This window comes from Castor canadensis, chromosome 4, assembly GCF_047511655.1.
Source record: "Castor canadensis chromosome 4, mCasCan1.hap1v2, whole genome shotgun sequence".
In the NCBI taxonomy this organism is placed as follows: Eukaryota; Metazoa; Chordata; class Mammalia; order Rodentia; family Castoridae; genus Castor; species Castor canadensis.
This window is the reverse complement of record NC_133389.1, coordinates 20,551,004-20,576,743: the sequence shown is the minus strand read 5'-3', so window position 1 is coordinate 20,576,743 and position 25,740 is coordinate 20,551,004. Positions and strand designations below refer to the sequence as shown.

General features: G+C 37.5%; 1 protein-coding gene across 6 annotated transcripts in view; it reads left to right on the top strand.

Annotated features, from left to right (window-relative positions):
- The first annotated feature begins 1,911 nt into the window (after window positions 1-1,911).
- The window catches only part of Wdr7 (WD repeat domain 7), a 329,483-nt gene continuing 305,654 nt past the window's right edge, over window positions 1,912-25,740 (top strand). For 2 of the 6 annotated variants that reach the window (XM_074069752.1, XM_074069757.1), the window contains exons 1-2: window positions 15,937-16,120; window positions 21,171-21,348. In XM_074069752.1, the coding sequence (XP_073925853.1) occupies window positions 16,008-16,120; window positions 21,171-21,348 (291 nt within the window). In that variant the 5' untranslated portion in view covers window positions 15,937-16,007. Of the gene's footprint in view, window positions 2,127-2,226; window positions 2,368-15,935; window positions 16,121-21,170; window positions 21,349-25,740 lie in introns of those variants that run through there. The other 4 variants (XM_074069754.1, XM_074069755.1, XM_074069756.1 and 1 more) reach the window with 4 other exon arrangements.

The following is a 25,740-nucleotide window of genomic DNA, read 5'->3' as shown; positions in this document are numbered from 1 at the left end:
AGTTCACAAGACCCTATCTTGAAAATACCCAACATAAAAAAGACCGGTGAGTGGCTCAAGTGGTAGAGTGATTGCCCCAAGGCCCTGAGTTCAAATCCCAGTATTGTCAAAAACATTTTTTTGAATATTTATTTTAGCCACATAGCTCAGGTGGTTTCAAAAACATATGAACTTTGGCAGTAAGTTTTGTAAACTTCATCTAGAGACCAGAGTGTTAATCTTCTGAAAGCTTCTCATTAATCTTCCTACTAACCTTCTCATTCTTAAGAAGGCATCTGAAACTCTAAACTAAATATTCAACTAGTATTGGTTGAATAAAAGGTTATTTATCTTTAGGAAAGGTATCTTATAGATGTCTTTCACCATCCAAACAAGTTTTAACATAGTCTAAGATTATCCTGTGTAAGATTAAACACTGTGTTTCTTGTATTTCCAAAAAGGTCCTATAACATGTAACGAGAGAGAGTGTATTGAAGCTAGCTGGCAGAGGAATTCAATTAATTAACATTTTTCCCTTTCCACTCTGTGATTGCAAGGCAGTTAGTCAAAAATAGAAGAACATAGTAGAATTCCAATTTTCGGTACAAGACAACTTCAGAATTACTGATTTTCAAGTATTCTATTGACTTCTCTGGTGAACATTATGGTTTAGTTTTTCTCATCATGATCACAGCAGAGGTGTGAAACAGCTTATAAGAAACAACACCCTACACCTAAAGTACAGTGCATTAGTTGTAGGATGAATAGCCTAAAGATGAAACATGAGGCATGTCATCCAGGACACCGATGGGTTTCTATTGTGTTTCTGGGAGAAGTGGTTTACACTGGGGAAAGGAGAGGGAAGGTTTGCCATTAGCAGGAATAACAAACTTTTGATAGGAAGCCTTTTGGCTAAACCAAAACCTCAAAATGCTTGTTGAATTAGTGAGAAAATAACCCTATCTGGAAAAGCTGTTTCTGCTCTGCTCTGGTCTCTTAATCCGCTCCAGGCCCAATTTTCACTATGATTTTGCTACTTAACGTGTGTTCCCAGGACCAACAGGAACAGGAATGATCTGGAGAATCTCAGTACCAACTATTTGCTGGGGCTGGCTTCAAGCCACGACCCTCCTGATGTCTGCCTTCCGAGTAGTAGGATTACAGGCGTGAGCCACGGCGCCCGGCTAACAGCAGTGACCATTAGCAACACCTTCCCTCTTGGCTCCTCATTCATCCATTAAAACAATGTTTGCGAGGAAGATGGACAAACAGTAAGTCACTAGCATTTCTTGAGCTCGTTTAATTTGCTAGACTTATCGAGATTATCCTAATTTGTAAACGGAGAAACAAAGCGAGAATGGAGAGAAGCAACACGCCCAAATGACACTAACAATGTGCAGCGGCTGAGGTGAGATCCGAACCCACGTCTCTCATGCAGTTCCCGCTCCACCACTCTTTGCTGCCCACGTGGAGAACGTGTATTCATTCCCTATACTCTACAGAAGCGTTGCACGAGGCCAGAGTTCCTTCTCTCTCTGGTCCTCTGCATCGTGGGCTACAGCTAAATTCCGAGTTGAGAAGGAAACACCATTTTCCAGTCTCTCGGAGCGAGTCTAGGGGTAGAAGCGTAAACTTTCAACACCTTTGCTCCAGGGAAGACTTAGATTGGCCAGTTACATCCTTCTGTGCATCTTGGTTGTCCCAACATGGGAATCAGGGACGAGAAGAGAGCCCAGAGCCAGCCTTCCCATAACCATAATGGCGGCAGCAGACTCCTTGCCCGTAGTTGACGCCCTCTCAGCCCTTCGGTCTCCATGGTAACAAGGCCGTCTCCTTCAGTGCCGGCTTAGGCACGGCGTTCTGGGAAATGGTGAGTACTTTCCTCCCCCTCACTTTTGCGACAGTTGCAGCGAAAGTCACGGCAGTTGAGGCTGGTGTCAGCTGATTTACGGCGGCGGCGGCGGCCGCACTCTGCAACCTCGGTGGGGAGAGGGCGCTGGGAAGGGCTTGAGGTCCCCAAGGTTTTCCCACCCGGATTTTCGCACCCCACATCCTCCTTAGATACTCCTTCGCCTTATTTTCCTTTGCTGGCGCGCCCAGGGCTGGTTTGACGGACACCATCACTGCATGAGATGAACCTGTGACAGGTAAGAGGGCTTTTAAGTCTTTCCCTGGGGAAACCCCAGCGCGCGCTGAGTCTGCATTGTGGAGGGCAGGGGTCGAAGGTCAGGGGTCACAAGCCTGCCCCAGCTTGGGGCGGTGTCAGCTATCAGATCACTGCTGCTGGAAGTTGTGTCTTGAGCTTCTCCTTCGGGTTCAGGCCCACCGCCAGGTGTCTCATCAGAGTGGCGGGGTCCCGCCAGGGAGGTCTTTGGGGACCTTTGCGAGGTGAGTGGCATTTACGTATTGTGACAGTGGCCTTGTTCTGCAAGGGAGACTACCTTGCCACCTGGACCATCTAAACGGGATGGGATGATTAGTGCTAGTCATGGGTGGCTATTACAGTGCTTCTGGGTCATGTGTAATGTATGTGGTCTGCCCTTCTCTGTTGGTACTGTTTAGTTTGCCTCTGCCCAGGGTGCTGCGACGTCTGTTAGAGTTTCGTCCTTGAGCTGCCACTTGCCTGTTCCCATCTCTTTGCCCTCGGACTTGGTCTGAGAGTATACCTGCTACTTCACTTACTAATGGGTCCCAGCCTTCAAAACTATGTTAGGAGTTGGGGCTACCCTGCATTTGGTTAAAAATGGCATCTTATGTTTTTGACTCACTTGCTAGTCTGTTTTTCAGGTCCTATGCAGAATTAGCTGGTTCTTACATATTTGAAACTATGGTGGCTTCAGTTGCATCACAGGCTGCATTGGTGTCGTGATGCTGCTGATTTTAGGGTTTAGTCAGTGGCAGCTACAGATTTCTTACACTTTAACATTTGCTGTAGGACAACAAAGGCAAACTATAGCTCTTTCCCATGTTTATTTCTTAGGATTCTATGGCAAGATTGCAAGAGCGCCTGTCGGATGAAAGACATTGAGTTTTTGACATTTTGTTACATAAAAATTCTAGTTTGCATCTGCTTCTTTATAAGCAAACTTGTGACTGTGTGGAGGTGGATGGTAGTTGAAATATGAAAATAATGTGTTGAAATGTCTTTATTATTATGGAGAGTGAAACTGCCTTGATTGCATCCAAAGTAGCAGATTAAGTTGGGAACATGTACCAGTATAAATAGAGAACGCCTCATTGTTAAAGTCAATTACAGATTATGGGAGAGAAATTAATTTGTTTAAATACTTATTTAAAAATTCTCCAGAGCCCCACATAACAGGAAAATTAGAGCATACACATTTATTTTTTCTTATTGCTACCTATAGCTATATTTAAAAAGACGAATGATTGGATAAATCACTTTGAATACTTTGAATATTACCATGGGAACTTAAATTTTGGAATAGTGAGCCTTGAATTGAACAGTTAACTTTTATCTTGGATATAAGTTCTGTTTTGAAGTTAAGGGAAGTGGGGTGGGTTCTCCATGTAACAAGGTTAGCATTGAGAACTTTAAAAGTAGTGAAATGTTTTTGTGCCTACCTCATGAGAAGGGTTGGATAACATTTAGCTTTAGTGGTGTGCTGTGTGTTGGAAGTGAGACCTTAAGTTTGTTTTGGACTTCAGGTGCCAAGGATTAAGTTAATCTTACTCAGTCCAGTGATAATCATCAGGCTATTCAAGCCTCTCTCCCACTTTCCATTCATTGTTTTCGTTTCTGAATCCCACTTCATTTTCTTACTCATCAACCCAGCACATCCATACTAATATGTGTGATGTGCATCCTGTTTGTGTTATTAAATGTGCATTGCTTTTGGTGCCTACAGTTTAATTTACAGAGGTGCTGGCATATTGCATTGAATGTTTTTCTTTTCCTGCTGTATTTTGAAGATGTATTTGTCTTGTCCATTGCTTCTAGCTGCTGCACAGTATTGTAGAATGTACACCTACTTTAGTTCATCTGTCTACAGTTTGTGGATCTCCAAATTATCTTCATTTTCCTACCATTAGAGATAATACTGTGAAACGTTTTAGACTTCTGTGAGATGTATTTAGGAATATAATTTGTGGTTATACAATATTCATTTATTTTACTGAAGCTTTGTTAGATTGTGCTCTGAAACAAGTTCCAATGTATCATTGTATTACCACCAATGCTTGGCATTATTCAGTGCCCTAATTTTTCCAGACTAATAAATACAAAGTAAAATGCCATCTTAAATTTCACTATTAATAACAACTTTGAACATTTCCTCATAAGCATTTTATTTTGGGGGGTTCTTCCTTTTGTAAAATTCCTGTTCATTCCTTTACCCATTTTCATTTTGTAGTTTCAGTCTCTAGTCTGTTTTCTGTTGCTAATATAATTCCACAGATTGGGCAAGTTTTAATGTGAACCTTATTTGGGCTCACAGTTCTAGAGGTCCAAGTTCCAGGGGCCACGTCTGGTGATAACCATCCTACCGGCTGTGTCCTGAAGCAGTGCAGGGCATCACATGGCCAGAGACAGGAAGTGCGTGCACGAGTCTATGTGTGTATGTATATTTGTGTATCCTCTGGTCTTTCTTCCTCTTCTATAAAAACACATGTGTTCAGTCACAGGGACTTCATTCTGATGACTATATTTAAATCCTAATCACTTCCTAAAGTTCCAACTCTAGACACTAGAGTGAGGTTAAATTTCCACTCCTTTAATACTTCACTTCACAATAGGGATTAAATTTTAACGCATGTCCCCTTAGTGGACATATTAAAGGTCCATATCATAGCATGGACCTTTCTTGTTGATTTGTAGAAGTTTTTGTATTTTCTAGATATTAGTCCTTTAAGTATTACAAGTCTGTCATTTTTGCTGGTAACCCTTTTCATAATATCCAGATATCTTCATTTTGACATTATGGTGTTTTATTTTTTTTTGTCCTGTGGTTTGTATTTTGGAGATTTTGTTTTAGAAGTCCTTCCTCAATTCCATGTCACAAAGTTACTCCTCTTGAGTTATATATTACTAACTTTATAGTTTTCATTTAAACTTAAAAATCTTTAATATATCTAGTTTGATTTTTTATATGTCACAAGTTTGTGATCCAGTTCCTTTTCCATATAATATGGCAATTTTCCTATAACATCATTTTTTGCTTTTCCCACAGACAGTGGTGCCATGCTTATTGTATGTTAAATTCTTGTATATGCTGTTGTACCAATTATTTTTCTCATAGTGTGACAAGATACCTGACAGAAAGAACTTAAGGAAGGAACTGTTTATTTTGCTCATGGTTTCAGAGAGTTCAGTCCATAGTTGCTTGGCCTTGTACACTTGGGCAGAACAGGGGAGAGCATGGTGCAGACTGTTATTCCTGGCGGGCAGGAATCAGAAAAAAGGGGCATAAAGGAAGAGGCCAGGGTAAGATATCTGAGGACATGCCCACCCCAGTGACTACTTCTTCTAACTAGGCTGACCTTCCACTTTTCATCACTTCCCGGTAATGCCATCATGGTATGAATCTCTCCAGGGAATTAACCCGCTGATTAGGTCAGGGGCCTCAGGATCTAATTGCTTCTTGAAACACTCATAGACATACTCAGAGGTGAACTTTACTAATCTCCTAGACATTTCTCTCTCTCTCTCTCTCTCTCTCTTTCTCTCTCTCTCTGTGGTATTGGGGTTTGAGCTCGGGGCTTGCTAGGGAGGTGCTCTGTAGCTTTAGCCACGTCTTTAGTCCTTTAACTGTGGTTACTTTGGAGATATGGCCTTGCTTTTTGCCCAGGCAGGCCTGGACCTCCACCCTCCTATTTTAGACCTCCCACTATAGCTGGAATGACAGGTGTTTGCCACCAAGCCCAGTTTCTTTTTTTCCCTTTGATATGGGGGCGGGTGGGGGTGGTCTCATGGTCTTTTTTTTTTTTTTTTGCCTGAGCTAGCCTGGAACTGCAATCTTACTGATCTCAGCCTCCCATGTAGCTTGGGATGACAGGTGTACACCACTGCCTCCAGCTCTTGGTCGAGATGGAGTCTCAAGAAGTATTTACTTGGACTGGCCTCTAACCATTATCCTCTGAATTTCAGTTTCCCAAGTAGCTAGGATTATAGGTGTTAGCCACTGGCAGCTGGCTCCTAGGCATTTTTAATCCAGTCAAGTTGACGGTCAAAACTAACCATCAAACCTCTGAATACTGGGTTGGTCTTGTTCCTTTGGTTTATCTGCTCCTATTCTGATAACATGCTTGTTGTGTTTTTATAGTATAATAATCCTACGTATTTATTTTGATTTAGTTTTAGTTTGGTATAATTATGGATTCACAGGTGGTTTCAAAGATAGTCGGGAGGTCTGGTTTCCTCTAATGGTTACATTTGTTACAGCTTCTCTCAGTTTTCCTAAATGGTTTCATTTTATATGACTATAGGTATAATATTAAAACCAAGAAATTGACATTGTACAATGCCTGTGCCATTTTAATTGTGTAGGTTTTTATAGGCTTTGCTGCAGTCACAGTAGAGAACTACTCCATTACTCCAAAGATCTACTTCATGCTACCCTTTTCTAGTCACACCAACTGCTCTTCCCTCTAACATCTCTAACTTCTGGTAACTGCTAATGAGCTTTCTATCTGTAATTTTTATTACAGGAATGCTGTATAAGTGCAATCTTTTCTCATTGAGATTCATCCAAATGGTTGAATAAGATAATTCTTGAAATTCACCCACATTGTTGCATATATCAATGGTACATTCTTTTAAGTTGTTGAGTAGTGTTCTATGGTGCATACCACAGTTTAACCATTCACCTGGACATTTGGGCTGTTTGTAGTTTTTGGCTGTTATAATAAAGATGTTGTGAACATTCTTGCACAGTTTTTTTATAGGAATATAAATTTTCATTTTTTCTGAGATAAATGCCCAGGAATGTGATTGATGGATGGTATGGTAAGTATACATTTAGTTTTTGAAGAATATGTTAGTGTTTTCCAGTGACTGACCAAACCATTATACATTCTTACCAGCAATGCATAAAAGATTTTGTTTCTCTGCATTCCTACCAGCATTTGCCCTTGTCTGTTTTTTCAAATGTTAGCTATTGTATTAGATATATAATTATCTCATTATTTTCTTAGTGTAACATAAATCTTAAAATAATTTTTATGCTTGTGGAGTTAGACCTGGAACTATGAAATAAATGCCTCTATTCCTGGGTTTATCCATTACATCTCAATGTGATCTTTTTAAAAAAATTTGTTGGAACAGGTAAGCTGAGTGATTAGAGTATGAAGCTAATGAGGTTTGTAGGTTTCATTCCCATTTGCTCATTTAATAGTAATACTTTATAAAGAAGTAGTGGTCTCACATATGGGCATACCACTGATCATGGGCTGAGTGAACTGAGCATGGATAGCTAAGCGAAATTCTCTCATGAATGCTTACTCTTCATGTGCCCATGTACACGTACTGTACTGTAATGCTAACTTAGAATTTGAATTCCACATATAAGGTTCATTTTTCTTGATCTATATGTGATACTTAAAGCTACTTGGATTAATACAGAAGATTTTGTTGGAAGGAGAAAACTACATCATGATTGCATTGAGAAAGTCCTTAAGAGAGTCTGAGTGGAGTTTTTATTTCCTCCTACTGAAAAACATATATTGTTAGCTATTTTAAATAAAATTAGACATCTTTTACAAAATGTGTTGGTGCTGTTTGATGAAATTACAGCTTTTTTTGGGCTGCATGATGCTTGGGTTAGTGGGAGCCATAAAATAATGGAACAATAAAATAAAATGTTAGTGCACTGGTCAGTTCAGGGCAGAGAAAATTTCTGAAGTGCTAAGGGAGGGGTATCCTGTGGGTACTTTTTGTGTATAAAATTTCTAGAAATACATGACTTGTAAATCATTATCTTCCATTCAGCCTAGCACTTGTAATTTATGTCCCCTCAAGTTCACTGAAGATGTTTTACTAGGGTTTTATGGATATGTTATTTCTTTCTGAATGTTGATAGAATACGTCACTGGTAACAGGCTGATAGAGTGAGCCAGTTACCTTCTGTTCTTGGATTCAAGTTTATTTATTTGCCTTCCTTAAGGGCTCTTCCTTTTTCCAGCCATTTCAGATACAAACAAATAATATAAACCACCATTAGTGGGAGTGAAAAGTTCACATTAATGAGTTATCACTTTGTTTACTTTAAGAAACAGCTTTGTAATTCATTAGCAGTCCTTAATGAGTATAGTAGTGATTATGTCAGCTAATTTGCTTCCTAAGATATGTCTTATTGTGTTTCTATCACATATAGAATAAAAGAGGCAGGAAGATAGACAAAACTTGCAGCTGGGAAATAAGTAGTATGTTAATGGGGATTTGATTAAGGAGGCTTATATTAACTGATGACATTATTGTAAAAAATTAATTGATAGGAAATTCTTCTGCAAAATCCAGTGCATATAAAATTAGGACAGGATTTGCTTGATTAGGAGTGTAATTTGCTGATGGATGCAACTCTTTAAAAACCAAGACAAACATAGGCTATTAATTTGTTCATTTATTCAATAAGTATTTGAATGTCTCTTATGTGGCAGGAATTCTAGACACTGAGAATAGAGAACAAAACAAACACAGAATTTCACCTTTGTGGTGCTTGCTTGCATAATAGCAGGAGAGACAGATGATAAATATGTATGTTAAAGTATTTGTTTTAGGTGGTGAATTTAGCAATTTATCATGATCAGGGAAGGTCTCATCAAGAAGGACATATTTTACCAGGGAACTGAGGGAGGTAAAACAATGTGCCAAGAGAAATAAAGGGGATACTGTTTTGAAGTGAGATCTTGCTTGGTATCTTTGAGGAACAGGAAGAAATCAGAGCAGATGGAAGTGTAAGCAAGGGAGAGAGCAACTATCTTTCATGAAAGTTAGGCAGTTGTATGGTTGGCTTACTCAGCCTGAGACAAGAAGCCAGAGGAAGATTTTGAGATGTGATCACAGAATATTCTTTAAAAATAGCATCACTTCATAAACTGTGTCCAGATTATCATTGTGCAAGGATGGAAATGGAGACCAGTTAGAAGGCTACTGTGTTATCCCTGTTGGCTGGAGGTGCTCCTGATTTTGATCAGGGGAATTTGAAGTGATGGTATTGAAGAGTTGTTGGATTCTAGATATACTTTGAAGGTATAGTCAGTAGAGTTTGCTGAAGGATTGGGATGTGGAATTTGTGTGAGAGAGGAATTAAAGAGAATTCTATAATTTTGGCTTTGGAGCTATTAAGAATACAGATACCATTAACTGAGATGGGGAAGACTGTGTAAGGGTCAGGTTTGGAGAAGTACACCAGGGTCTCACTTTTGGACATACCAAGTTTCAGAAGCTTATTAGCCATACAAAGGAGATGTTGAGTAGGAATCTGGCCATATAAGCTATAAATGGGGGGAATTGTCAACACATTGATGTATTTAAGGCAGCACTTGAGATCCCTGAGGGAGTGTTGACACAGAAGAGAAATCCAAGGGATAATGGCTTTTTAATGGTTAAAATTTTTTTTAAAAAAGATGAAGAAAAGAAACTGAGGCTAGAGAAGAAGAAAGGTTAGGAAAGTATGCAGTCTTTGAGACCAAGTAAAAAGGTATTTGAAGGAGGGGTGTGAATTATGTCATATGCTGCTGGTATTGAAGTAAAGTGAGGATTAGGAGTTGACATTGTATTTAGCAATGGGGAGGTCATTGGTGATCTTGTCAGGAGCAGTTTGTGAGACAGGAAGATAACTTTTCTATAGTTTCTATTTTCTATGTCTTTATGGAAGAAGGTAAGGTTATAAATGAGAACACTCCAACTTGGAGAGGTTACTTATTTCCTCTAAGATTATAGGCAGTAAATGGGAGAGCTGCTTTCTTCCCTAGTCAGTGTGGCTCTCAACCCTCCACACTTACCCAACCTTTCTTCCTGATTTCAAGATTATTGCCACCACACTGGGAAAGCATGTTTATTTCTTCTTCTGGATAGTTTAATTCAATTTATGTATAATGAGAAATTTCAGGGCTCAGGTTAACAGTTTTGATGCCAATATGAGGGAAACAAAGTAGAAATGAATGGAGAAGCAGGTGGCAGGAGAAGGTTGAAGTTGGTTCTACCACATAGAATATATTTTCTCTAAAAAGTAAGGGATTGTGGACATAGTTTGCATTTAGCTTAATCAATAACTGCTGAAATTGATGCAGGTTGGTGATGGGTAGAGCATCAGTGAAAGAGCTCAAACTGCATCTCAATGACAGCTGCAGAAATTTAAAACAAGATTTATATGCATCAAGCCCTATGAGTCACTTTTAAAATTGTGATTTATTTTTGATCAGACAGCTCTGCAGTTCTTCAAAACCTGTAATTCATGTACTCAGGGCTGTTTTAGCTACAAGAAGTAAGTGTAGTCTCCTGTTACCATCTGCTCTTCCACATGTTCTTCTCAAACTGAACACTGAAACTTCATTTAACAAAGCAGTTGAAAGTGTCAGGTTCATTGAGAATATACTCATTGAGAATATATTTTTTTGCTACTCATATAAGGAGATACCTTGTCAGCAGCTTAAGTGTTAGAAGGTTGTGTCCCTCAGAACTCTGATATTCCAGAAACACTTTATTGTAAGGAAGCTGCTGAGTACAGTGATTTCCTCAGTGTTTTATGACCTCACTGTCTCCTTGCACTATGATAAACAGTCTTCATTATCTGCTGCTTTTTCTGTCTTCAATAAATTGGTGGCAAAGGCACAAGCAAAAAGAAAATTCATAATCTTATTGACCACTTCCTTTATCACTTGATACTGTGATCTTGACTTGGACACACTCTTTTGCCCAATGATATAGGAATGCTGTCAGAGCATTTGAGAATGCTCTGAGAATTTGGATAAGTCTTTGCAAACTTTTCTTCTTTCATTGCTGCTGCGGCAAGAACACTTACCATTTAGTCACTGTTTCTCATATTCCCCATTGGTAGGTGGGTAGCTAAGGCCTATGTAGTTTATGTATGCCAACTCTCATGAGAGAGAATTTGAGTTTGTTTTTGTCTGCAAGTCACAGGAGCAGCTTGGAGCACAGCGAGTGCACAGACTGGGAAGATATTGATGTTCCTGTCTACAGCTTTTAGAAATTGCCTGGGGGTACCAATATATGTAGATATACACACTGAAAAGGGAAATATGAGAGGATATTTGCTCAGTGATCTTTATACTATCTTTTGAACTCTGTATATTTGAGATTTCTAATGATAAAAATTTGGGGTGATCAGAAGGGAAAAATTAAATTTCACCTTTTTTAGTGCACAACCAAGTTTTTAAAAAAGAAACAAAAACTCAAAAAAAGCACAAAAACCAAACTTAAGGTAAAATGGGGATAAAAGATCTTCCTTTGCCTCTTAAATTTTTCTTAGGGTTTTCTGAGTAGAAGAAAACAGAGAAAATAGGAAGAAGATAATTGAGAGAATAGACTGTCCCAGAGGAAAAAAAAGTGTGAAGGACTAGTAATCAGCAGTGTCAAACCAGCAGCTATGTAATCTACATCAGACGACTGGATGGATGAGGGATGAATGGGTATCAGTGGGCAATGCCAAAGCATCCTCTTTCCCCAACTTCTGCAAGGTGTTGATTCTCCTTACAGTATTGGGGAATTCTATCCTGGAGTATCATTTCAGAAAGATTGCTGACCTTTTCATGTACTAGGGAATCTTGGGTGTCCTTTAATGAAATCTGTTTGAGGGTAGAAAGTAAGATACATGGGATTTTTTTATAATAAGGAAATGGAGGCATCAAGTTAAAGACCACAGTTGTCAAAATGTCTATTATAATGGGTGGGGTGGGAGGAGGGAGGGAGAGAGGAAGAGAGAGAGATTTACTAGTATGGCAAATAACATGAAGGTATTTTGGGCAAAAATGAGATTTGAAAGACAAAGTCTAATTTAATGGAAAGGCTGAAATGATAGACAGTGAGAGTGTAGTTAGGGGAGTAAGGTACTTGACAGAGTCTAGGAAGAGTTAGAGTTAACAAATAGAGATTTTTTTCCTTAAAGGATTAAATTAGAATTATGTGTGAAGCCTTTCTTAATACAATGTTTGATACACGATGAGAGCTTAATAAATGCTAGGTATTACTCTTTTCTGAATAGTTTAGTAGATACATATTGACCTTTAGTAAAAGTCAATAACCTTAGATGCTTGTAAACTACCCCACATTCTGGTGGGATATACTTAGTTACTTGATAATGATTAGCAGCAGATTTTATCCTTGTGGAGCCTAACCTTGTGAAGCAGGTGAATCTGCGAACATATAGCTACACTCAGGACGAGTGCTAGGCATCAAATATTGGGAGGGTGTAGTGGACACAGTTGCAGGGTTGTGAAGCATGGGGTTTGGGATGTGGCACTCACAGCAGAGGACCTAGCATTGAAGAGTATAGGCTAAGATAACTCTTGTTAAAGTTAAATGTATTTTGAAAACCTTATGTTGTTTGCGTATGTGCACCTTTAAAACAAAACGAGAACCTGGAGAATCAGGGCCACTTATTTATTACTTTATTAACCATATTTTAATGGAAAACACAAACTTGGGGGGAGAAAGCAGTAAGATGTAAGAATTTAATCTTAAGAATCAGGATATCTGTTTACCCAGACCCTTCCTTCTCCTATTCTTCCTCTTAAGAGGTGGTCATTACTACTGTTTTATGTTTGTTTCCTGTAAGTTCAGAAATTATTTTGTGTGCACATGTGCACCTGTGTGTGCAGACTCACTGTATGTTTGGAGATCGTGGCATATTGTAGCATTCCAACATATGGTTATATCACACTTTATTTAACCCATTCCTGATTGATGGGTTTTGAAGTTCTTTCCAATGTACCCTATAAAAATTCTAGAAATTCTTAGACATATAAAAATTAGAAAGAATAGTGTACTTGCATGAAAAGAAACTTCATTATTTATTTTCATAGTTTTGGTTCCCTGGTGGACAGACTGAGATGGAGATTAATACTCAGCTTTATTAGGGAATCTTCTTGGGATCAACATGCAGGGAAAGGAAGCAGGTTTGACCAATGAAGGGTAAAAGTTGTGTTGTGATGCATCTCAGGGGAATCTTGATTGATTCTGGGGACAGTAGTAAGTGACTCTTCAGAGATACTCTGAATTGGCAAGGGGGCCAGGCCTTAAAGTCTCTCTACTGATCAGTCTTTGGGTATAGGAGACCCCTGAGAAAGAGACAAGAGCTTGGGCAAGGCATCTCTCTTTGGCTGAGGCAATTCTTAGTGGGTACTGGTAACAAACACTTTTGTGCCAGGAGCTGTCTCAGCAGTTGGGTAATAAATCCTTCATTCCATAAGAAAAATCCTGTTTCATCTTTATCCCTTCCAACCCCTAACTCATATTCTCTTTCCTTTTAAGTGCCCCTGATCACAGACATCATGTGATTTTTTATCTATGAACAGTACAGTTCTACTTATCTTTTAGTGAGTAATATGTTTCAGTAAATTCCTTTTTTTTTTTTTTTGGTGCTACTTGGGTTTGAACTCAGGGCCTCATACTTATCAGGCAGGTACTCTACCATTTGAGTCACTCTACCAGAGATTTTGGTAAATTCTTGATTAGCCAGATTGCCTGGATGTTGAAATTTCTTGTAAATGGAATTTGACAGTAAACAAAGTCAATCTCGTGGAGATTTTGTGTGTGTGTGTGTGTGTGTGTGTGTGTGTGTGTGTGCGCACGCATGTGCCTGCTGGTCTGAGCTCTGAGATTACGTTTATCGTGTGATATTAAGAGAGTTGCTAACAGATTTAAATACCCACCAAAATAAAACAATGTACAAGGTAATAATGAGCTAAACTTCTCCCCATTCTAGATCTGGCAACCAGATTACTTTTTTTGCCTGTTACAAAAACCTTTCTTTTTTAAATGTTTAAATATAAAAAAAAATGCAAAACAGCGAGTAGTAGACCCATGTTTCATAAACTTTTGAGTTGGCTTAGTTTGGCTAATGCTCATTGCATTCTTCCATTCATGTAGAACACTTTTTGCTGAATTCTCTGATGCCATTTTATGAAACTACTTTCTAAGTTATAATTTCTTTGACACTAAATTATGCCTCTTTTCTTGTTTAGCCTCATTTAGGTTCTTACTTTCCTTTCTTTTTCTCCTTAGGGTCTTCTCCCTTTTTCCTTATCACTCAGTTGGAAAATAGTTTTTCTTGTCTATAACCTACATATTTCATCATCCCCTGTGATCTATTGTTTTCATCTATGGTGTCTTGTGTTTTCTTTTTCTTTCAAAACTCTCATCATTTTTTTTTTGTATTATTCATTCAAAAAAAGTACTTTATTTGTTCTCTGGTGATGGTAATGTCTTTTTTTTTATTGTTTTATTATTCATATGTGCATACAATGCTTGGGTCATTTCTCCCCCCTGCCCCCACCCCCTCCCTTACCACCCACTCCGCCCCCCTCCCTCTCCCCCCCACCCCCTTGATACCCGGCAGAAACTATTTTGCCCTTATTTCTAATTTTGTTGAAGAGAGAGTATAAGCAATAATAGGAAGGAACAAGGGTTTTTGTTAGTTGAGATAAGGATAGCTATACAGGGAAAACTCATCATTTTAAGAAGCTTCTTATCATGGTGTACCCAGGCTTATTATAGTAGCATCTTATTTGGCTTCTCTCCCTGCAGTTTTTTTCTCTGTGTTAATCCAACCTTCATACTATTTCAAAGAGAGTTTGCATATTACTTCTGTTTATATGTATACTTATTGGACCATTAAATCTCTTTACAGTCTGGCCCACCTGAAGATCAGTGTGAAGCCTTATAATATTTTCTCTCTTCTCAAAACTTATACTCAGTAAATTCTAGTTAAGTATAGAATAACTCATCTTACATATTAGAATCTGAATTTATTGATGACTTCCATGAGTATCAGTACCATAATAATAGTAGCAATACTTTTCTTAGCTTCTAGTATTTAAAAATGCTTTTTTCTTTTATCTCCAGAATACCTTTGCATAAAACTTGTATCAAAACTTATGTTGCATCTTTATCAACTTGTGTGTTGAAAACAAGTCCTGTCATATAAAATAAGTTCCATATTATTGTTATAATTCTCCCTACTAATAAGCATGGTATTTATTAAAGATTTCCTGTATGGTTGGCATTATCTTAGGCATCATGTCGGGGTGGATGTAGATTTTAGTTTTTATTCTTAGGGGCCTTAAAGAGCAACAGGGGAGACAGTTGTTAAACCCAGAATTAATTAGTGATACCTGGTAATGATTCGGGGCCCATTATCTCCCACCTGCAGTACTGCAATGGCCACACTGGTCTTCAAGCCAAAGGATTTATTCCTCTGCATTTTATTGCAGCTGGAGTGAGCTTTCTGAAAAGTAAACTTAGATTTAAAGCACTTTCCCTGAACTGGATGCTGGTGGCTGTTACTGTAATTCTAGCTACTTGGGAGGCTGAGATCAGGAGGATTGAGGTTCAAGGCTAGCCAGGGCAAATAGTTTATAAGAGCTCATTTCCAAAATAAACACAGCAAAGTGGACTTGGACGTGTGGCTCAACTGGTAGAGCACCTTCTTTGCACGCATGAAACCCTGAGTTCATACCCCAGTCCCACCAACAAAACAAAACAAAACAAAACAAAATGAAAACCACTTGTCCTGCTTCCCACACTCTCAGGTTAAAGTCCAGACTCTAAAGTGTTTTACCCAGTGCTTTATGCTCTGATGTATGTGGCCTCTTGGTTCTTCTCTCACCATTTGGCCTTTTTATTCAAATGTCAGCCCCATTTTCACTGTCCAGGAAGCTTGAGATCTATAGGGGCTTGGGATATGTGATTCCCTGTGCTGCTTCCGTGGTTAATTCCTACTCATTCTACTTGTCATTTCTTACAGAAATCCTGCCTGGGTCCGTGAAGTATAGCACATTTGTGTTTGCCTGTGTCTGAGACTTCTTTCACATGGTGGCAGTTGTTCATTTGCATGTTGTGTGAGCCTCACTGGACAAAGTGTGTTTATTTTACTTATGTTGTAATGCCCTACGTTTACTATGGTTTAGGCACAAAATGGAAACTTGGAAAGTGCTGCTGTAAAAGGTATGTTAGCTGTTGTTATTATGAGATTAGAACTGAATTTGAAAGCCATTTTAGAGTTGAGATAGAAGCCTGTAATATTTCTTAATAAACTCATGTGGAACAAATGCCATATTTGCACTATATATTTGCATAATTTAAATTGTTTGATAAACATATACAGCAGTACCTTTATGTTGTAGCAGAAAGTCAATGAAAGGTGTTTAAAAGTCCAACTTTATTAAATGACAGTGGTAGAAAACACTAGTAGTTATGTGAGCAGAATGTCAAAGAGTAGGAACCTTTTTTTTTGTTTTGTTTTAAATGTTTCCTGAGCATTTGCCATGGGCTGGGTATTTTAATAGTTGCATGTGGTCTCCTTATGATATTTTTTTGAGAGTAGCTATTGCTATCCATCTTTTATAGATGAGAAAACTGAGATCTTGAAAGGTAATTTTATTGCGCCAACATAGAAGAGTCAGGATTTGAATTCAGGTCTTCTGATTTTAAATCTAGTGTTCTTTCAGTTAGTATTTTTTAAAATTATTTTTATGCTGAACTGGGAAATGGGTAAAATAGAGAAATAACTGAAATTAAAGCAATTAAGAGATGACTGAAGTCCTGATTTTTTTTTACCTCACTTGATTCAGTATTAATTTAAACAATTCTTGATGAGAAAACTGAGCCTCAGAAATAAGATACTATGATCAGACTGCATAATTATGGCAAAATGAGCAAGTAGAATTTAGAACTCCTGTACTTGACCCTAGAGCTTCATCCTTTAAACATTTTTATTTTTATTTATTTATTTTTATTGTTGTGCTTGGTAGGGGGTACATCATGGTATTTACAGGAGGTTTTACAATATATTAAATGTATCATAGTTGAATTCATGCATTCCACCATTCTCTTTTACCTCCTCTCCCCCGTTCCTGGAATAGTTTCAGCAGGTCTCATTTTTCCATTTACATACATGTATGCACACTATTTGCACTATATTCACCATCCCATACCTTTCCCCACATCCTCCCCCTCCCCCCACTGGCACCAACACCCTCAGGCAGGACCTGTTTTGCCTGTTCTCTGATTTTGTAAAATAAAGAAAAAAATGGCATTTTTGTTTGTTTATAATAGCTATACAGGGAGTTTCATTGTGACATTTCCATGTATATATGTATTGTAACCTGAATTGGTTTATCTATTCTGTTTTTCTTCTTTTACCTTAGTGCCCTTCTTATGGTGGTTTCAACAGGTTTAAAAATTCTATATTCATTCTTGTATAGAGAGTACATCAAGCATATTCACCTTATCTTCCTTCTTTTACCCTTCCTCTCTCATATGTGACCTCCCCTTAGTGTGACCTTTTTTACATAATATTGCTGTATTGTTTTAGGTCTATATATTCCACATATGAGAGAAAACATGCGACTTTTGGCTTTCTGAACCTGGCTAACTTCAGTTAAGATGATGTTCTCCAGTTCCATCCATCTACCTGCAAACAACAAAATTTCATTCTTCTTTGTGGCTGAATAAAATTCCATTGCATATAAATACCACTTTTTAAAATCCATTCATCAGTAGTGGGGCATCTTGGCTGTTTCCATAGCTTAGCTATTGTGGATAATGCTGCAATAAACATGGGTGTGCAGGTGCCTTTATTGTAACCTGACTTTCATTCCTTTAGGTATATCCCTAGGAGTGGTATTGCTGGATCATATGGCAGATCTATTTTTAGTTTTTTGAGGCACCTCCATACTATTTTCCATAGTGGTTGTACTAGCTTACATTCCCACCAGCAGTGCATGAGGGTTCCTTTTGGCCCGCGTCCTTGCCAACATTTGTTGTTGTTTGTGTTCTTGATGGTAGCCATTCTAACATGAGTGAGGTAAAATCTTAAGAAACATTTTTATTTAGTAGTCTGTAAGTATAATTTTAAGTCTGATTTTGATATAAGCACAAGTGGAAATGGAATATTCTTTTGTGTTTAGAAGCAGCTAGTCTTAGAACATATCTTTATTATAAGATAAGGTTAAAATTTGCAATGTAGCATTTCCCCTGAATGTATGTTACAAAATGTGAGCATATATATAGATATATAGATATATCTATATATATGCATATGTTTACATTGAATATGCATGTATTATATTTTGGAGATAGTAAGATAATTTTTTGAGAGTTTTTATTGAAGTTAATACCATATTAGATTGTTTTAGTCATTTGTTTAGTCACTTTTCCTTCTGATCTTTTCATGAAATTAGGATTTTTTTCTTTTTATATCAATGAATTCCATTCTGTTACTTGTTTCACTTCTGTTTACTATAAGCTGTTTTGGAACATATTTTTCTTTAAACAATAGGTGATACTGTTAGGAGCATTAAGAATGGATTATTAACAAAGAAATAATAGCCTATTAATTAGTAAAACTGTAGCTTTGGATTTATACTGCCATTTTGCCCTTCAAAAATTTCCTTGTGATACCAGTTTAGTGTGTCTTGGCTCATCAATTATTCATTTGAAAGAAATTCAAATTTAGATTCCTGTGATCAGTCTAATTAAATGGTTAGGTCCTGACTAATTTGCCCATTTTTTGTTTTAATTGGGTGCATGTAACTAGGTTTAAGTAATTACCAATTTATGGTAGTCTTTTAAAATTCTTCTTAGACGTATTTGATAGTGATAAATATTCTATCATCATAAGCCATGTTGTCATATTTTTCCATTATTTCATTAGTGCTTTGCGTGGCTTTCTGACGTTTCAGTTTCATTTTATTAGGTTTTAGAAAAAATGTTTTTAGGTATTTATTGTCACATACCCCCTAGACCTAGGTCTATTTGCATTCTTTTTAAGCCGGGTCTGATTATGCCTTGTCAGGTATCTAGAGAAATGGTGTTCTTTCCAGAGCTCACCAGGTTGTGTTCAATGCTAGCTTATTTACTGAGAGAAGTTGTCTTTGGTGATATAATTTGAAACCGAGTGTTGTCACCATGGAAAAATGAACTCTTCCCAGATTCTCTTTTCCAGAAAGCCATGGTTGGATATGCCATATAGCCAGAACATGCTGTTCCAAATTTATTAAAATTGGTTCAGGGCTTAGTTTTCTTTTCTGGTATCAAATCAGAAGGTGGAAATAATTATAGTTTCATGATCATTTTTGAAAAAAAAAAAGAACCAAACAGATGAGGTTTTGGAGAAAACAGATGAAAGCTATGCATTCTAACAAAAAATAACAGATACGATATAGATTGCTTTTAGTAAGCATTCCGATGTTCTTCGGGCTTTTTACTTGCCTCGTTGCCGTGATCGACCATGTGTCAGGTGGAGGTGACTCCTTAGTGTCTAATAAGATCTGGCAGAGTCTTCTTTTCCAGGAGCCACTTTTCTATTCTAGGCTTTCTTTCTGCTTTCTCTGAATTCCTATTTATTTAGGTGTTTAATCACTCAGTTTGTAATACTGAAATGCTATTTCACTGATCACATTTTAATTTTATTACACGAAGAAGCAGTTCCTTGTATTTGTGTTCTCCTGCAAGAGCCATATACTCCAGGGTACATTGATTAAATATCACCTCAATTTAAATCCCCTCAGCAGAAACTACGTTATTATTTTGGAGATATGAGCTTAAAAAGAAACTCGGGGCAGGGGTTAACTGGACGTAATAGAGGGGGTGAACTTATTCAAAGTATACTGTATGTATCCATGGTGTTATCACAATGATATCCCCTTGTACTATCAATGTATGCTAATAAAAATAATAAAAAAGACAAACCTTTTTGCCATCAAGTTTGCTTACAACAAAGGGCATACATGATATTTAGACATAATAGGGTTGGAGAAACTGGTCAAATGGGTTTCTCACTAAGAATACTCCTTTAGTGTTTAGTGTACTATGAAACAGTCCTAGCTCTTTGTAGACTTTGCTATTATTACTGCTTTGGAGACAGTAAGGTTTGGAGACCTCACTTGTCCCCAGTACCATAGCAGAATGAGAGACTCCACAGATTCTGGAGTCAGGCTGTCTGGGTTCTGTTTTGGGTTCTGTCACTCATCACTTTATTGCTGTGCCTCAGTGTCTTTGTGAAAGAGACGTAATCATAGAATTCATCTTAAGAATTGTTGGGAGGTATGTGAGGTATACATATGGAAGTATGTATCTGTAGCTACACGCACATAGTGTTTAGAAGTATTCCTGGAACTTCACGGTTCTTCATCTAGTGGTAGTGTTGCAGTCTGTTTCACTGTACTCTCTGAGAACAGTTTTTATATTTGACCTGGCTTATTGGTGGAGGCGGATTGCTTGGGACCAGAAGGTTAGGATTTGCATTTGAGCACCATAAAGTATCTCAGGGCAGGTAATACTTGTACCTCGTTTTCTACCTTGCCAACCTGGAAAGACTGTTTTGAGATTTGAAATGAAATAGTTACATGCAGGTATGTTATAAGCTGTGGAGTGGTAAATAACTATGAATACCAAAAACATTGGCCTTTCATTAGTAAATTTTTATTTTGGTAGTACTGGGGTTTGAACTCAGGGCCTTTTGCTTGCTAGGCAGGTGCTCTACCACTTGAACCCACACTTCCAACCCCTTTTACTTTAGTTATTTTTCAGGTTGGGTCTTGCCACTCCCACTCCTCTACCAGGTTGGCCTCAGAGCATGATTCTCCTGCTTATGGCCTTACTTGTAGCTAGGATCACAGGCACGTACTCTCATGCTCTGCTTGAGATGGGCTCTCTTCCTGGACTGGTCTTGAATTAACATCTGGCTTTGAACTGCCATCCCGAGTGACTGGGAATATTGATGTGAGCCACCGTACTTGGCCTTCATTAGTAAATTTTAAAAATTGTGCGTCCTTATGGTAAATACCTGTGTCTAATTGTTTAGGCACTTAAATATTGGAGTAGATATGATAAATTATTCATTTTTGCTTGGAATAACGAGTTTTTAAGTGGATGAAATTTACTATCTGGAAAATATGCTTAATTTTAAATTATATAAGTTGTTTACATAATAAATACATACAAAATGTTTCAGAAGAAAATACTGTGATATCTAACATTATTCTTAAAATAGTTTCAGGTTTGAAAACACAATGGCAGGAAACAGCCTTGTTCTACCCATTGTTCTTTGGGGCCGGAAAGCACCAACACATTGCATCTCAACGGTACTTTTAACAGATGACGGTGCCACCATCGTAACAGGATGCCATGATGGACAAATATGTCTGTGGGACCTTTCAGTAGAACTGGAAGTGAGTATTTGAAATATCTGTTGTGCATTTTATTTTTTATTTTTTTCTTTATTCATTTATTCATATGTACATACATTGTTTGGGCCATTTCTCCCCCCTGCCTGTGCATATTAAATATAAGAACTACTTATTAGAAAATTACACAGCCCTGGAGTAATACTTAGGCACATAATGTATTTTCTGGGAAATAAGTTTTTATTATAATTGGAAGCATGCAGATTTATTATTTTAGTTTTTCATCCGAATTGATGCCTGCTGCTTTGGGCAATTTTCAAATTTAATAAGTTACATTTCAGATATTTCAAAATATTATGAACTATACCAAAGGATATTTCTAAGAGATATTAGAAAACAGTGTAAACCATTTATACCTTTGAAGATGGCAATTTTTTTTTTATAAAGTATAAGTTTTTCTGTTTGATTTTTAAAGTCACTATCTTTACTACATTGGAGTGCTCAGTAAGCTCTGCTTCCAGGCCCCTCAGTGGGCAGACTTGGAAAAATAAGAGCCAGAGACCAAACACACACCCACACCCACATGCCCACATACACTCCAACTTCACACTGACACTGCAGTTCCGGTATAACAAACAGTGTTTATTCTACTTGTATCTTTTCTGTACTTTTATCTCTCTCCTTTGACAACTGTTCCCAGAAATTTTCTGTAAAGGGGAACAGAGTAAATGGAGTAGTAGCTGATGAGAGTATAGAGCCAAAAACTAGACTCTTTTAATACATTTTTTTCATAACGTTTTTATTGAGATACAATTCACATACCATACAACTCATCCATTTTAAGCACACACTGTATTGCAATTAGTATCCTCACAAAGTCATGCAACTATAACCACAGTCAATTTCAGAATGTTTCCATTACCTCAGAAACAAACCCTGTACCCTCTGTCACTCTCCAAATTCTCAGAGCCCCCCTCCCACTAATTTACTTTCTATTTAATTTCTGTTGCTTTACCTGTTCTGGACATTGCATATAAATATGTGAATTTTATATGATTGACTTTTTCACTTAGCATGCTTTCAAGGTTCATCCATATTGTAGCATATATTGATGTTTCATTCTTTTTCATGGCCAAATGATTTTTTATTTTATGTGGCTACCCTCCCACTAATTTACTTTCTATTTAATTTCTGTTGCTTTACCTGTTCTGGACATTGCATATAAATGGTTGCATATAAATGGTTGTTCTGGACATTGCATATAAATATGTGAATTTTATATGATTGACTTTTTCACTTAGCATGCTTTCAAGGTTCATCCATATTGTAGCATATATTGATGTTTCATTCTTTTTCATGGCCAAATGATTTTTTATTTTATGTGGCTACCATATTTTATTTGTCCATTTACCAGCTGATGAAATTTTGGGTCATTTCTGCCTTTTGGTCTTTATGACTAGTGTTGCCATGAATGTTTGTCTACGAGTTTCTGTGGTCATCTATTTTCATTGTTCTCAGATGTACACCTGAGTGTGGAATTGCTAGATCATGTAAGTAACTGTGTTTAACCTTATGAGGAACCACAAGGCTGTGTTCTAAAGGGACTGTACGATTTTACTTCCCCTTCGAAATGTATGAGGGTGGCAGTATCTGTCATATCTGTCAACATTTGTTATTGCCTATTTGATTCTAGCCATACAAGTGGGTGTGATGCTATGTGTCCTTACAGTTTTGGTTTACATTTCCCTGTGACTCTTGTGCTCACCATGTTTTATGTCCTCACTGACCATTTCCTTTTCTGGAAAACTGCATCAGAATCTTTGCCCATTTAAAAGAATTAAATTTGAAAGTTTTTCCTTTGTCTGTTTTAAAATTGGATTCTCTTTAACTTTTGAATTATAAGAATTCTTTATATAGTTTAGCTATATGTCCCTTAACAGATACATGATTTGCAAATGTGTTCTCCTATTCTGTGGATTTTTTTTTTAAAATTGTCTTCATGGTGTCCTTTGAAACACAACATATTTTAATTTCAATGAAGTCTAATTTATTTATTCTTTATTTGCTTAAATTTTGTTGTCATATCTAAGCCTGAAGATATCCTTTTATTATTTTCCTCAGAGATTTATCATTTTACCTCTTACAATTTAAGTTTTTGACCATATTAGTCATTATTATTATTTTTTTGGTGGTACTAGGGTTTGAACTCAGGGCCTCACGGTTGTGAGGTAGGAGCTGTACCACTTGAACCATTCCACCAGCCCAGGCGAACAGTGGCCCAAATGAGGTAGCTTATGTTTTTTTTTTTGCAGTACTGGGGTTTGAACTCAAGGTCTTACCTTTGCTAGGTAGGCACTCAACAGCTTGAGCCACTCTGCCAGTCTAGTTATTTAAAAAAAATTAAAAAAATTATTGTTGTACTGGGGGTGGATGTGACATTTACAAAAGTTCTTACAATATATCCTAATTGAATTCACCCCCCTCCATCATTCTCTTTTATCTCTCTTCCCTCATTCTTGGAATAGTTTCAACAGGTCTCATTTTTCCATTTTCATCCGTGAGTGTGTAATATGTCCACCACACTCACCCTCCTACACCTTCCCTTATATCCTCCCCACCTCAGTGGTGCCAGCCCCCAGATAGAACCTGTTTTACCATTTTGAGAAAAGATAATTTTATTTATTTAAGTAGCTATACAGGTGTTTCACTGTGACATTTCCATGTATACATGTATTATAACCTGAATTGGTTCATCCTCTCTGTTTTTCTCCTTTCTACCTTAGTCGTCTTCTTATGGTGATTCCAACAAATTTAAAAATTCTGTATTCTTTCTTGTATAGAAAGTGCATCAGCCATATTCACCTTAACTTCCTTCTTTTACCCTCCCTTTCCCATTAGTGATCTCCCCTTAGTGTGACCAGTTTTTCATAATATTGTTTGTATTTGTATTGGGCTTGTGTTCCACATATGAGACAAAACATGTAGTCTTTGGCTTCTGAATGTGGTGAACTTCACTTAAGATGATGTTCTCCAGTTCTATCCATTTACCTGCAAGTGACAAAATTTCATTTTGTGAACTTTCTTTATGGCTTCTTTATGGCTGAATAAAATACCATTATATGTAAATACCACATTTTCTTTTTTTTAAATTTTTATTGTTTTATTATTCATATGTGCACACAATGCTTGGGTCATTTCTCCCCCCTGCCCCCACCCCCTCCCTTACCACTCACCCCACCCCCTCCCTCTCCCCCCCACCCCCTCGATACCCGGCAGAAACTATTTTGCCCTTATCTCTAATTTTGTTGAAGACAGAGTATAAGCAATAATAGGAAGGAACAAGGGTTTTTGCTAGTTGAGATAAGGATAGCTATACAGGGAGTTGACTCACATTAATTTCCTGTGCATGTGTGTTACCTTCTAGGTTAATTCTTTTTGATCTAACCTTTTCTCTAGTTCCTGGTCCCCTTCTCCTATTGACCTCAGTTGGTTTTAAGGTTCTGCTTTAGTTTCTGTGCATTGAGGACAACAAATGCTAGCTAATTTTTTAGGTGTCTTACCTATCCTCACCCCTCCCTTGTATGCTTTCACTTTTATCATGTGCTTAAAGTCCAATCCCCTTGTTGTGTTTGCCCTTGATCTAATGTCTGCATATGAGGGAGAACATATGATTTTTGGTCTTTTGGGCCAGGCTAACCTTACTCAGAATGATGTTCTCCAATTCCATCCATTTACCGGCAAATGATAACATTTCGTTCTTCATGGCTGCATAAAATTCCATTGTGTATACATACTACATTTTCTTAATCCATTCATCAGTTGTATGGCATCTTGGTTGTTTCTATAGCTTGGCTATTGTGAATAATGCTGCAATAAACATGGTTGTGCAGGTGTCTTTATTGTAATCTGACTTACATACATTCATGCACTGTTGGTGGAAATGTAAGTTAGTACAACCACTATGGAAAACAGTATGGAGGCTCCTCAAAAATCTAAAAACAGAACTGTCCAGCAGTAACACTCCTAGGGATATACCCGAAGGAACAGACTAGTTATTTTTTGTGTATGATGTGAGATAGAGGTGTAACATCATTCATTTTTGCCTTTGACTCTATACTTGTTCCCAAACCATTTATTAAAAAGACTTCATTCACCCACTAATGGCATTAGTACTCTTGTGAAAAATCATGCATGAATTTGTATCTGAACTCTCAATTCCATTCTGTTGTTCTATTTCTATATGTCGATTCTATCCATATCACCCTGTCTTAATTCTGTCAGTTCATATTACATTTTGAAATTTGAACTTAGGACTCCTTCAGTATTGCTCTTGTTTTTCCAGATTGTTTTGGCTATGAGAACTTGACTTTTCATAAATGTTAATACCAGCTTGTTAGTTTCTACAAAGAAGCCAGTTGGGTTTTTTTGATAGGGAAT